The sequence below is a fragment of the Ranitomeya imitator genome, chromosome 1 (assembly GCF_032444005.1).
Source record: "Ranitomeya imitator isolate aRanImi1 chromosome 1, aRanImi1.pri, whole genome shotgun sequence".
Classification (NCBI taxonomy): domain Eukaryota; kingdom Metazoa; phylum Chordata; class Amphibia; order Anura; family Dendrobatidae; genus Ranitomeya; species Ranitomeya imitator.
This window is the reverse complement of record NC_091282.1, coordinates 1,027,654,209-1,027,668,443: the sequence shown is the minus strand read 5'-3', so window position 1 is coordinate 1,027,668,443 and position 14,235 is coordinate 1,027,654,209. Positions and strand designations below refer to the sequence as shown.

At 40.6% G+C, this 14,235-nt stretch overlaps 1 protein-coding gene across 1 annotated transcript in view; it reads right to left on the bottom strand.

Moving 5' to 3' along the window:
- Positions 1-14,235, bottom strand: part of HHIP (hedgehog interacting protein) — a 183,155-nt gene that overhangs the window by 166,637 nt on the left and 2,283 nt on the right. Inside the window, exon 2 of the mRNA XM_069744018.1 lies at positions 10-205. Within this exon, the coding sequence (XP_069600119.1) occupies positions 10-205 (196 nt within the window). The remainder of the gene's footprint in view (positions 1-9; positions 206-14,235) is intronic.

Below are 14,235 nucleotides of genomic sequence, written 5' to 3'. Positions count from 1 at the left end.
TTCCATTACCTGGTATCTGACCTCGGCATGTATAGTAGAATTCCTTACAATAGTCCTTGCACAATGTCGGGAGCACTAGTTGCCTTTCAGATGTGTCGGTGCTCTCTGGAGGATGGAAGAGATTCTGCGCATGTGGCGAACAGTAGGCACATCTGATTTCCTCCAGGATTTTTGCACATTCTGTGTTGTTGGTAACTGAAAATATCTGCAAGTCACAAACCAGAAAAAAAATAAGCGCATGACGTACGTTTCACTTGGGCAAATATTTAAAGCACAGCTTTACAGAACAATAAACTGAAACACAGGGGAACATGCTGGTGGCACTTTTTTTTTTTGCAAAATCTATCTACAGAGCGACCATGCATACACAGAATTTAAGAAATTTTAATTAATTTTATGGTCAACTGCTGTATTTTTGTGAGGTTGTATGGGTGCCCATAAAGAGCGCTGCAATTCTAAAGACAAAATGCATTACAATAAAGGTATATCCAGGTGGGTTAAATACGCAAGCTTTCGAGTGTTTGATCCTATTCCTGAAATTCCTACCTTGGAATTTTCTCCATAGGGGTTCATTTTTTAAGTTATTTGGTTTTCTGCTAGGTCAGGTATTGTTGTTAACTCATTTGTGACTTTATTTTGAAATGTAGATAGTTTTACAATAGGACTGAATCTAGTAATGCCTTTATTTTGAAGACAAGAAGCACAAATGTAATACATATGAATTACCAATGAAAGGGAACCTGTCAGGTCCAGATTCTCTGTATAAATAAAAGTGGAGCTTGATAAAAGTGGTAGGAGAAATCAGTGTATTAATTGCATTGCACCCTGCTCTTTACGGAGTAGTCTCTGCTGTTCTCTCATCATGCCCACTTTCCAGTTGATTGGTGTCCAGCTCAGCACAAAAGGTTGATACATAAAATGAGAATAATGGGGATAGGGGAAAATATGTGTAAGTGAGTTAAGAGCTGGCTCAGGGATAGGAAACAAAGGGTGGTTTGTTGTGAATTCTGTTATCGAACTCCCTCCTGTGGTCATGAGTGGTACTTCGGCGAGTTCTGTCCATGGACTCCCTCTGGTGGCTGTGAGTGGTGCTGCTGCTTCTGAGGTTCCTTCCACAGGTGATGGAGTTTATTCTTTGGCTGGCTGCTCTATTTAACTCCACTCAGATCGTTACTCCATGCCAGCTGTCAATGTTCTTGTACTGGTTCAGTTCGCTCTTGGATCTTTCTGGTGACCTGTCTACTCCAGCAGAAGCTAAGTCCCGGCTAGTTATTATTTGTTCATTGTTTTCTGGTCCAGCTTGCTATCATGATTTTGTTTTGCTAGCTGGAAGATCTGGGATGCAGAGTGGCACCTCCGCACCGTGAGTCGGTGCGGAGGTCTTTTTGCACACTCTGCGTGGTCTTTTTGTAGTTTTTTGTGCTGACCGCAAAGATACCTTTCCTATCCTCAGTCTGTTTAGTAAGTCTGGCCTCCCTTTGCTGAAACCTGTTTCATTTCTGTGTTTGTGACTTTTTTCTCTTAACTCATTGTCAATATATGTGGGGGGCTGCCTTTTCCTTTGGGGAATTTCTCTGAGGCAAGGTAGGCTTTATTTTCTATTTCTAGGGCTAGTTAGCTCTTAGGCTGTGAAGAGGCGTCTAGGCCGTGTTAGGTACGCTCCACAGCTATTTCTAGTTGTGTGATAGGATTAGGGGTTGCGGTCAGCAGAGTTCCCACTTCCCAGAGCTTGTCTTGTGTGAGTTTAACCATCAGGTCATTCCTGGTGCTCCTAACCACCAGGTCCATAACAGTGGTTATTAATGGAGCACACTCGGACTGGGTCGCAGTTAGCAGTGGGGTACCACAGGGGTCAGTATTGGGCCCTCTTCTTTTTAACATATTTATTAATGACCTTGTAGGGGCATTCAGAGTAGAATTACAATATTTTCAGATGACACTAAACTCTGCAGGGTAATCAATACAGAGGAGGACAATTTTATATTACAGGATGATTTATGTAAACTAGAAGCTTGGGCTGCTTGAATAGAAGCCTATGGCACCGGATCCGTCAAATGACGGAATCCAGCGACAGATTCTGTTTTTTTTTTTAAACTGAGCATGCTGCGATTTATTTAGGATCCAATTAGCCAGATCCGCTAGTCGGATCTGTTGAAAAAACTAATCCGTTGCATCAGTTTTTCACAATCTGCGACGGATCCGTCGGGCCAACGGATTGTGACTGACGGCAAAAAACTGATGTCTGAAATGGGCCGAACAGTTGCTGGAAAACTTAGTTGTAACATTGTTTTCTCCTCCCACTAATGACTGCTTCTTAAACTAGGATCACACAACTGTTTTTCGCTCATACAAGAGCATCGGTCTAATTCTGCTAATCACACGCTGATCAGAATGAGATCAGAGTGTGATCATAATATGGTTCGATTTTCTCAGATGAGGAGAATAAGAAAAAAAAATAAATAAAAATGTTTTCATCTTCTCCATTCAGTTTGTCTGTGAAAATTAGGTCAAAGTGTGGTCTATTTTCCATGGACCCATAGACACGAATGTCTGAATGTGATGCGATAACTCATGCATGCTGCGATTTATTTCCTTGGACCCCTATAGTATGACATAGGGACGAGTGCTATCCATCAAAAATGAAGGATGGTACTTGTCTGATTTTTACGGTCATGGGTAAAAGCCCTTACACATGCTTTGGATGCTAATGATCACCTTGATCATGCTCCACTTTTAGTAAATCGGGAATATGAATCTGGCAGATTTCTTTCATGGTATAAAATGTTTCAGAGATTTGCATTCATTTGGTCTTCGATTTATATTTAATAAAGATAACCATAATTTCGACATTTTATTATTTTTTAGCATTACCCAATGAGGACTGACATAATCCCAAAGGGTTGATTACATAATCTAGGGATCCAACATAAACCACATTGATGTGTCACAGTATGCTGGGGCCTTGAGACTCTTTTCATATTAAAGAATTTATTTTCATTTTTTTAATAACACAAAAGAGTCCCATTCAACAGAAAATAGCTTAGCAGCCTGAACTGCACCATAAGTAGTAAATTTCAGGCATCGAAAAGTAAATATAATTGGAAGAGATAAGTCACTTCTTGGCAGAATGAAGTTCTTTCTATTGAACTGTCAAAGGAAATTATTAATGAATGTTGTGGCCAGATAAAAAAAAAATCCTTAAAATGTGAGATGTGGAATAGGGTTCCATAAATTGTCAAAATTCAACTACACTATACTTTTTTGTGTGTGTCTCTTGCTGTTCCAATGCAGCAGGAGCCCAACATCTTGTTCTGTGTGAGGTCTGTGGTGGAATTACCTTTCTGGAAGATTGATAGAGTCATCATTCCAGGTTTGGTTTCAATAAACTAATACTCTCTGTGAAGTCAATTATAACGCCTTAGGGCCCTATTTAACACATGAATTGCTGGATAGGCATGTGAGACACGCAACACTCCTTTGGGACATAGAGCTGTCCTCCTTGCTTTCTTTTTTTTGTCTTAGTGCATCAGTCTCAAAGATCAAGAACCTTGTATGAAGTCAATGAACTTAGCCAAGTCAATGAAACCCAGAAGGGCACATGTATGTGTTTATAAGACTGTGGCTCATTGCCTTTGTTGCTGTAGAGCTGTTATTTGTCATACTTTTGGATGTATGTTGATATGTTCATTAGGTTAGTCATAGTTATAGATTCTGGACAATGGAAATCTGCGCTTTTGATGAGAACAACTATTTTTCCTCATTCGTCGGTAGTCTACCAATAAAAACGAATGTGCATGGTATTGACCATGAGAAAAATCATTAATATCATAGGAAATATCTAATGACCCAGCTGAAATAATAAAGATATAAAGGGAACCTGTCAGCAAGTTTTAGATATAGAAGGAGAGATATACCTCAGTGGTTGATACCCTTTTTCCTGTACACAAAAGTTATCATTTTAATGGGGGACTGACTAGTTCCTATATACTGTAGCCATGACATTATTTTCATATGTAAAGATATGGTTAAAGATTCACTTTAAAGAAAAGATATTGTCTATTGTGTTGTGACCAAATCTTCATCTTCAGCCCAACACTAAAGGTACCGTCACACTCAGCAACTTTGCAACGAGAACGACAACGATCCGTGATGTTACAGCATCCTGGATAGCGATCTCGTTGTGTTTGACATGCAGCAGCGATCTGGATCCCGCTGTGTCATCGCTGGTCGGAGCTAGAAGTCCAGAACTTTATTTCGTCGTCAGGTCGGCGTGTATCATCATGTTTGACAGCAAAAGCAACGATGCCAGCAATGTTTTACATGGAGCTAACAACCAGCGAGAACGATAAGTGAGTCGCCGTTACGTCACTGGATCGCTCCTGCATCGTTCTGGAGCTGCTGTGTTTGACGTCTCTACAGCGACCTAAACAGCGATGTTCCAGCGATCGGCTCGTTGTCTATATCGCTGCAGCGTCGCTGAGTGTGACGGTACCTTAAGTTGACTGTAAATGAACACACTTAAAGCCATATTCAAAAAGTCACTATTAACAGCCATGAATCCATGAAGCCATTATTATTCCTTAAGATGGTCATTAATATAAGATTATTTTTGGCTAATGTATGGCAGTACTGGATGATCTGATGTGTCCGAAGCCTCCAGACTCTCCTGACTGATGGATTCCTTTTCAGTGCAAATCTGTGCTAAAACGCATTAACAATTAAGGTAGATTTCTCTCTTTCTAGCGAAAATGAAGCAATGAGACCAAATGTATGTTCTCAGTGCAGACTTACATGCTAGAGACGTCTTAGCATATAACTCCTAATTGTCTCTGCTTGTTTACTGTAAACCAAATTGGACTGTGATCTGTTTGGATAAGGGATTTCCTCCTTCAATCCCTGTCAACCCACTTGTATATACTGCATTGTGTACACTGTTACCAGTGGAAACTTGTGGTTTTTGTCTCTATGTAACTTTTTATAACATTATGTATGCTGTCGTACATTCTGTGACAAGCCTTGCAACAAAACCTGTCGGTTGACTGAAAGGTATAAGTTGTTTGAATTTTCTTCATGCTATCTTTTATGACTACTGTCCAAATTTCACATCAACTAGCAAAATTAAATAAAGATTCTAGATTTTATTGGAAAGTTCTTGATAGAAGCCATTGTTTTGTCCATAGAATGTCAATTTCCTGTGTATATATGAATCTCTGAACCTGAACTGTATTATGAAAGGGTTCAAATTCAGTTTTAAGTGTGTAGGTAAATAAATAATAATACCCTGGTGGCTTTAACAAAGGAGTCTAGAAAACATTGTTTGTTTAGTCATGAGACTGACAAAAAGCTTTTGTCTCTAAAGAGCCAAAGCAAACAAATGAGTGTAAAAGAACACACTTAAAGCCATACTCAAACACCAGCTATTGACAGTTTTGGCTGTGAATCCATGAAGCCAGTACTAGGCCTAAAGGTGGCCAGACCTATTAGATTATTGTTGGCAGAATCTAACCATTTACGGCACTACTAGATAATCATATGAAATGTCGGAAGCCCACCAGACTCTCCCCTCGACAAATGATGGATAAGATAAGTTTGTTTCCATGAGAAATAAGACCAATAGGAGGCATCTGATAGGCAGTTCCTCGATTTTTCCTATGGAGAACACATGCCTAATCGGTCTATTTGAGGGTGCATGTGTATTGGGCTAGTACTGAAGGTTGAAGGGGCAGCTATTAATGCATTTAGTTCAGCTTTACTCAAACACCAACTGTTGGCAGCCTTGGCTGTGAATCCATGAAGCCAGTACTAGGCCTAGAGGTGGCCAAAGATATTAGATTATTGTTGTCAGAATCTAACTATTTACAGCACTACTAGATAATCATCTAAAGTGTCTGAAGCCCACCAGACTCTCCCCTCCACAGATGATAGATCAGATAAGCTTGTTCCCATGAGAAATAAGCCCAATAGGAGGCATCTGATAGTACTTCCTCCACTTTTCCTATAGAGAACACATGCCTAATCGGTCTTATTGAGCGTACATGTGTGTTGAGGTGGTACTAAAAGGGGGCAGCTATTAACCCATTATCTACCAATGTCCTTTTTTGGGGACGCCTAACCTTTAGCTTCTAGCAACTAAGATTTTATAATTTTTATAATTAGGTCCAATTTTTGTGTTTGTAAAATGAATGTTTTCAAAATAGGAAATCATGTCATTGCCATTTTTAATTGAATATCGGGACGCCCTGTTAGGGCTAGCGGAACGCACCAAATAATAAGACTGATAGTGTACGGTGCGTTCGTAGCCCGGGGTCCACCGTGCAGAGATGGAACCTGCTGCTGAGTAATGACGGACTATATGGCGGTACTCATAAGTATACTCGTGTGGGTTAAACTTCACCCAACGTGAAGGAAGCGATCCTGTTGCGTCACAGGATCGCGGTACCGCACATAGAAGGCGAGCAAGCAGTCAGCGAACTTAACCCCAACTAGGATTGAAGTCCGATTAGACCAATTGCTGACACAACACCGCAACAGGGTGTGTTAGGCAACTCTTATAATTAGAGCACCGAAGTGCGAACTGTGCCTTGCTGGCAGGCACCACTAAGCACCCAGACGTGGGTCAGGAAGCGCACTACTGGCACGTGGCGCTGCACTGGCGGTCACAGCAATAGACGCTGATACGTGTGTGACACGTTGAGTGATTTGTCGGGCGCTAGATAGCAGCCATACTCCATACGCGAACAGTCATACAATAGGGTAGGGGTATTTAATGAACGACTTGCACTCACAACAAACACACGTATTCAATTGTACACTAGCGCATGGCCGTGCGGTTATGCGCAGTTTATATAGTTGCAGCACAGGAAGTGGCCACAGAAACTTTGCCCTTCCAGGGCCTGCCAAGAGGACCAATGGAATGCGCTGCAGAGCCAGAGCACATGACCCTCGATCTCCAACGGGAGATCTTGCTCTGGGCATGCTCAGTGTGCGCAAACAAGGACTTAGTCCCAGGGAAGTCCGCTCGCCGCTGACCAGCACTGACTTTAATGGCAGAAGCTGAAGAAGCAGCAGTAACTCTCTGTACAGAGTGAGAGCGAGCAAGACACTGGGAGCAACGTCCCTGCTGAGCAGACTCCACTGCGGCTGGAGGAGAATGGGAGACCGCAGCGGAGACGGATCGAGATTCCCCCTGTGCAGCAGAGGAAACTCGACTCCTAACACGCCCTTTTCTGAAAAATCCGTACTTGAAAAAATTTTGCAAATTATGTTTCTGATTCATTAGGACCCAAATCATTAAAATCTGTCATAAAAAAAAAAAAAATGAAAATTGCTAATTTGGCAAGTAACGGGTTAAGGCATTTAGTTCAGCTCTAAGTGAACCAACAAGCAGGTTTGGTTGGACACAAAATAGATTAAACACATATGCAAGTGTACCTTAGATAGCTGTCGTGATCATTCGGCCGGCAGCAACCTTACACCCTCTCTCCTACAGAGAGGAGCGCTTCGTTTGTCAACCGCTCATGTGTCCTCTGAGAGAGCCACTGCCAGACATCTCTGGCAGTGACATATCTCAGGGAGAACAAAAGGATCACCAGTCTGAAATCAGACATGCTTTATCTTTATCTCCCCCAACATCATCTGTCAGGGACTCCCATACACATTAATGTCGCCTAAACTCACCAAAACGGATGGTTTCAACTGAAAGCCTAGTTTAAAGTGTATGATGGCCTTTATGATCAATTGCTACTAATGGAGAGCCAATAAAAGGATATCCTACTAACGTCTTGGTACTATTCAATGCTGTAGTAGTCCTTTCATTGGTGAAGCAGCACAACTTGTTTTCCAGCTTTTCATTATCTATGTGACTGAAGGCTAGTCCAGAGCATAATTGGGTCCAATCACCTTCCGGGACCGTGTATCAATTATATACTTTATTGGTTAACTTACAATAAATCCTAAAGGTCCATTGATTATTGTAGAAATTCACAAAATACAAAAGAATTCTAAACTCCAATGTAGCAAAAAAAAGAAAAAGGGACTAGGGCATGAATCTACACATGCTCTAAACCATCTGTTTGCCGTCCATTTCAATCACAGCCTAACCTCAGTGGTCCTGGAACACTATAAACATGGAGCTTTACCCATGCCTGGAATCATAAATTGCTCCTGGTCACTGGAGAATAATGGACAGACTGACACTAAAACCTGCAGCAAGACAGTTCTCACTCATCTGGGATAAGAAAGGGGGCCTGGCCCAATTTTTCCCTGAAAAGGCGAGAACATTTGGACAGAGCGCAAGGGCTGAAGGAGAATGATGTTCTCCAGTTTCACCCATTAGTGAACCAACTAACAAACACAATGGTGTTGTTATTCTTTTGCCATAAGCAACAAGACTCTGTGTGTGGGCAGCAGTTTAGTGAGGAGGAGGAGAAGTCGACCCCTTTTTGTCCTATTGATTTTGTTCTATTTGCATGACTTGAGCAAATTAAATGATGCAATATGGCTTTTTGTTACAAAACAAAGTGAAAGATACCACCCAGACACATATGTTGATTCGTAGAAGTTGTTTACATGAGAATAGAATGAAATCTACCGTGAACTAAGCATAAAAATTTGATTCAGCAGTGGCCATTTTTCTTTACTGTGCTTGGGCCAGAAAGGCTGAAACACAAGTTTTCCAATAGTCTCTCAGGCCTTGACAACAACATACTTGCCACTGAGGAATTCTTAATTAAACTAAAAACAGGGTAGAGAAAAAGGGACACCTGATGGTTTATTTCACGTGCGCTGATTCTTAATGAAATGATTTGTTAACACCAATGCAGATAAATGCACAATACAAAGGGCACATTTAACACAGTCGCCATTCAAGAATCTGTCTTCCATTGTGGAGTCAAAGCTAAGAACAATCTGTTGACAATAAAGTTGTGTAGACACAACTTTTTTGGCCACCTGAAAAAGCTGATTTCAACATTTCAACTGGATCTCTTTTTTCCACATAGAAGTCTATGGAAAATGAAATGTTAATTAGCCATCCGTTTATCAATCATTTGAAAATCTGTTTTTTGCTTACTGCATTAGTTCCAAATAGATGATTACTTGGAAGATCACATGTCCAGTAGTATATGCTGTGTTCCATTCTACATGTCCAGTAGTATATGTTGTGTTCCATTCTACATGTCGAGCAGTATATATTGTGTTCCATTCTACATGTCCAGTAGTATATGTTGTGTTCCATTCTACATGTCCAGTAGTATATGTTGTGTTCCATTATACATGTCCAGTAGTATATGCTGTGTTCCATTATACATGTCCAGAAGTACAGTATATGTTGTGTTCCATTATACATGTCCAGTAGTATATGTTGTGTTCCATTATACATGTCCAGTATTATATGCTATGTTCCATTAAACATGTCCAGTAGTATATGTTGTGTTCCATTCTACATGTCCAGTAGTATATGCTGTGTTCCATTATACATGTCCAGTAGTATATGTTGTGTTCCATTATACATATCCAATAGTATATGCTGTGTTCCATTATACATATCCAGTATTATATGCTATGTTCCATTATACATGTCCAGTAGTATATGTTGTGTTCCATTATAAATGTCCAGTAGTATATGCTGTGTTCCATTATACATGTCCAGTAGTATATGCTGTGTTCCATTATACATGTCCAGAAGTACAGTATATGTTGTGTTCCATTATACATGTCCAGTAGTATATGCTGTGTTCCATTTTACATGTCCAGTAGTATATGCTGTGTTCCATTATACATGTCCAGTAGTATATGCTGTGTTCCATTATACATGTCCAGTAGTATATGTTGTGTTCCATTATACATGTCCAGTAGTATATGCTGTGTTTCATTATACATGTCCAGTAGTATATGCTGTGTTCCATTATACATGTCCAGTAGTATATGCTGTTTCCATTATACATGTCCAGTATTATATGCTGTATTCCATTATACATGTTCAGAAGTATATTTTGTGTCCCATTATATATGTCCAGTAGTATATGCTGTGTTCCATTATACATGTCCAGAAGTATATGTTGTGTTCCATTATACATGTCCAGTAGTATATGCTGTGTTCCATTATACATGTCTAGAAGTATATGTTGTGTTCCATTATACATGTCCAGTAGTATATGTTGTGTTCCATTATACATGTCCAGAAGTATATGTTGTGCTCCATTATACATGTCCAGTAGTATATGCTGTGTTCCATTATACATGTCCAGTAGTATATGCTGTGTTCCATTATACATGTCTAGAAGTATATGTTGTGTTCCATTATACATGTCCAGTAGTATATGTTGTGTTCCATTATACATGTCCAGCAGTATATGTTGTGTTCCATTATACATGTCCAGAAGTATATGTTGTGCTCCATTATACATGTCCAGTAGTATATGCTGTGTTCCATTATACATGTCCAGAAGTATATGTTGTGCTCCATTATACATGTCCAGAAGTATATGTTGTGCTCCATTATACATGTCCAGTAGTATATGCTGTGTTCCATTATACATGTCCAGTAGTATATGCTGTGTTCCATTATACATGTCCAGAAGTACATGTTGTGTTCCATTATACATGTCCAGTAGTATATGCTGTGTTCCATTATACATGTCTAGAAGTATATGCTGTGTTCCATTATACATGTCCAGAAGTATATGTTGTGCTCCATTATACATGTCCAGTAGTATATGCTGTGTTCCATTATACATGTCCAGTAGTATATGCTGTGTTCCATTATACATGTCTAGAAGTATATGTTGTGCTCCATTATATATGTCCAGTAGTATATGCTATGTTCCATTATACATGTCCAGTAGTATATGCTGTGTTCCATTATACATGTCCAGTAGTATATGCTGTGTTCCATTATCCCTGTCCAGTAGTATATGTTGTGTTTCATTATATATGTCAGTAGTATATGTTGTGTTCCATTATACATGTCCAGTAGTATATGTTGTGTTCCATTATACATACCCAGTAGTATATGCTGTGTTCCATTATACAGTACATGTCCAGTAGTATATGTTGTGTTCCATTATACATGTTCAGTAGTATATGTTGTGTTCCATTTGGAAAGGATAGATTTTTTACTCATTGTAGGTGGAAACAAAATATGTCCAGTAGTACAGTATATCTTACATATTTTTTCTTCCACCTCCAGTAAGAAAAAAAGTATATTTTTCAAATGGGAGAAAAATGAATGACTATTTAACTAATTCATTTTTGTTACAAAAATGGATCCAGTTGAAATAATTTTTTTTCCAGTTGGACAGAAACAATGTGTCTGCACAACTTTTTTGCCAACAGATTTCTGCTTGGATCCGTTCTAAAGGATGATTACTGGGCATGTGAGGTTAACTTATAGCATGACCAAGAAGTATCTTACACTTAATATCCTATCAGGTGAAAAGCAGTTATTGCAATATATCCAACCTGATGGTCAATGACTTATGTGTCAATCAAGGACGAAGCTGGTAAAAGTAAAGCCCTAATTACATCTGACATTTAACATTCTCCATCTAGAATAGCTTTCATTCACATATAACCAAGGAGGGTTGTCATGTAACTTTTTATATATATTTTCATGGTTCTTTAATAGGACCTGTTTGGTTCTTCTCTGCACAATCTGCCACAGCGCTCAAGCACTTAGCTTTTCAACACAGCGGACTAAAGCCAATAAAGGAGTGACATTAATCTCTATGATATCACTGGCCAAGGGACCTAGGGTCAGGTTTAGGCTCCATGTGACTCTTCAGCTGTTAGCGCACACCACAACAATGACCTGGATTGGGAGCAAGCTTGTAGGAGTCCTGGCACACACAACCTGCCTTCTGTCCGGTGTAAGATGCCGCATCGCCTCCAGATGACTCGACAAGAAATAAATAGAAGTTATAGACTTTTGCTCATAATGATTGACACATATAATAGTAAATATCAGCTATTAACGATCACTCATTGCATTTTAGGCTCTTGACTGCCAAGATCTTATGAAGTTCGCAGAAGGTGTAGGAAGTGACGAACGTGTCAAGATAAACATCTACACCAGCATCTATTTTCTACTTCAAAATTTGGCTGGAAGTGCGGATCTTTTCTGTGTGGTCTGTAACATGAGGCTTGTTTGCAAGGATGTCTCTGTCCATGGTATGGGTAAGATGTAGCGGAGGTACAATGCCTGAGCATCTAAGGTAATCACTATAGCAACAAGAAAACGCAAAACAACCATCTGATTTATGAGCCAACGTTTGGTCCTGGTCGCACCACCGTGCACGTTCGTTTCTGTCTCGGTGACAGTATTTACTTTATGCTGACATAATCTATCAAGTCCGGTTTTGAGAATGTGAAAACACAAGTCATTTCTTCGCACATGTACTGTACATATTGGGTTCATGGACGCAGCCCCCCGTTTCACGCTCCTATTTATGGCTAAATAGACAAACATATACAAGAATTTAAAAACAAGTGCCTAGACTTATCGGATTTATTGTGACACATGGAAACTCCCACCCACTCTGTGTATAAACAGGATTCTGCTTACCTATATATGTATATAAAGCCGACTAACAAACACTAATAGAACTTTTTCTTCTCGGTGTGTATATAGTATAGAATTAACTTAAACACATGCAGGGTATATTTACTGTAAAGAAATGCATCCAGGCACGCATCCTGTCCCTCCAGCTTATATACACCATTAAAAGGTACACAGATGGTAACACAAACGCCATCAACATGTGTATACAAACGTACACATACCATCTCGCTGTTAACCCCTCACATACAAATAATCTCAATGCTGACATTACGTAGGAAAGATAGACGGAGGGCGGGTTGAATGGTTGACATGTTCCCAATGGCCACATTCAGTCCACTCATAATCCGCTGTGGCTAGTGCAATGTATCCTAAGTTAGGGGCAGTGGGTATTAATTGGACATCAAACTTCACTTTTTACGCTAAGTCATGTTCACACGTTCAGTATTTGGTGAGTTTTTACCTCAGGATTTGTAAGCCAAACCCAGGAGTGGGTGATAAATACTGAAGTGGTGACGTGTTTCTATTATACTTTTCCTCTGATTGTTCCTCTCCTGGTTTTGAGTGACAGATACTGAGGTAAAATACTGATCAAATACTGCACGTGTGAACATGGTCCTGATGATAAAACCTTAGGACCACACCAGATGTTATAGTGACTCATTTTGGTTGCCACACCTGTTTTTCAATGGCCGATATACTAACGATCACATGTCCCCAATTATGCACGTGAAGCCTACAATCAAATGAGATTTGTTATGTCATATCTCATCATCTCATCTTTACATTCAATAAACGGCGCCTACAACTGACTGGCGAGATATGATGCAGAAGCCACTTTTTATCACATATACTACTTTCAGAGTAGCGCAGAAGTTTGGTGGGCGGCCGGTCACTGCACATCTATGTTCTCCATGTATACAGAATGTAAAAGAGCCATAATAGTGATAGATAATAATCCTATAAAAGTTTAGGAAATACAGATGAGCCTCAGATTCTAGCACTTTTGACCATGTAAGTGTGTAGTCCTGCCTGCACTCAATCTGCCTGCACTCAATCTGCCTGCACTCAACCCGCCTGCACTCAACCTGCCGGCACTCAATCTGCCTGCACTCAACCTGCCTGCACTCAATCTGCCGACACTCAATCTGTCTGCCTGCACTCTGTCTGCCTGCACTCAATCTGCCTGCACTCAATCTGCCTGCACTCAATCTGCCGACACTCAATCTGTCTGCCTGCACTCTGTCTGCCTGCACTCAATCTGCCTGCACTCAATCTGCCTGCACTCAATCTGCCAACACTCAATCTGTCTGCCTGCACTCTGTCTGCCTGCACTCAATCTGCCTGCACTCTGTCTGCCTGCACTCAATCTGCCGACACTCAATCTGTCTGCCTGCACTCTGTCTGCCTGCACTCAATCTGCCTGCACTCAATCTGTCTGCCTGCACTCTGTCTGCCTGCACTCAATCTGCCTGCACTCAATCTGCCTGCACTCAATCTGTCTGCCTGCACTCTGTCTGCCTGCACTCAACCTGCCTGCACTCAATCTGTCTGCCTCCACTCAACCTGACTTCACTCAGCCTGCCTGCACTCTGCCTGCCTCCACTCAACCTGCCTACCTCCACTCAACCTGACTTCACTCAGCCCGCCTGCACTCTGCCTGCCTCCACTCAACCTGC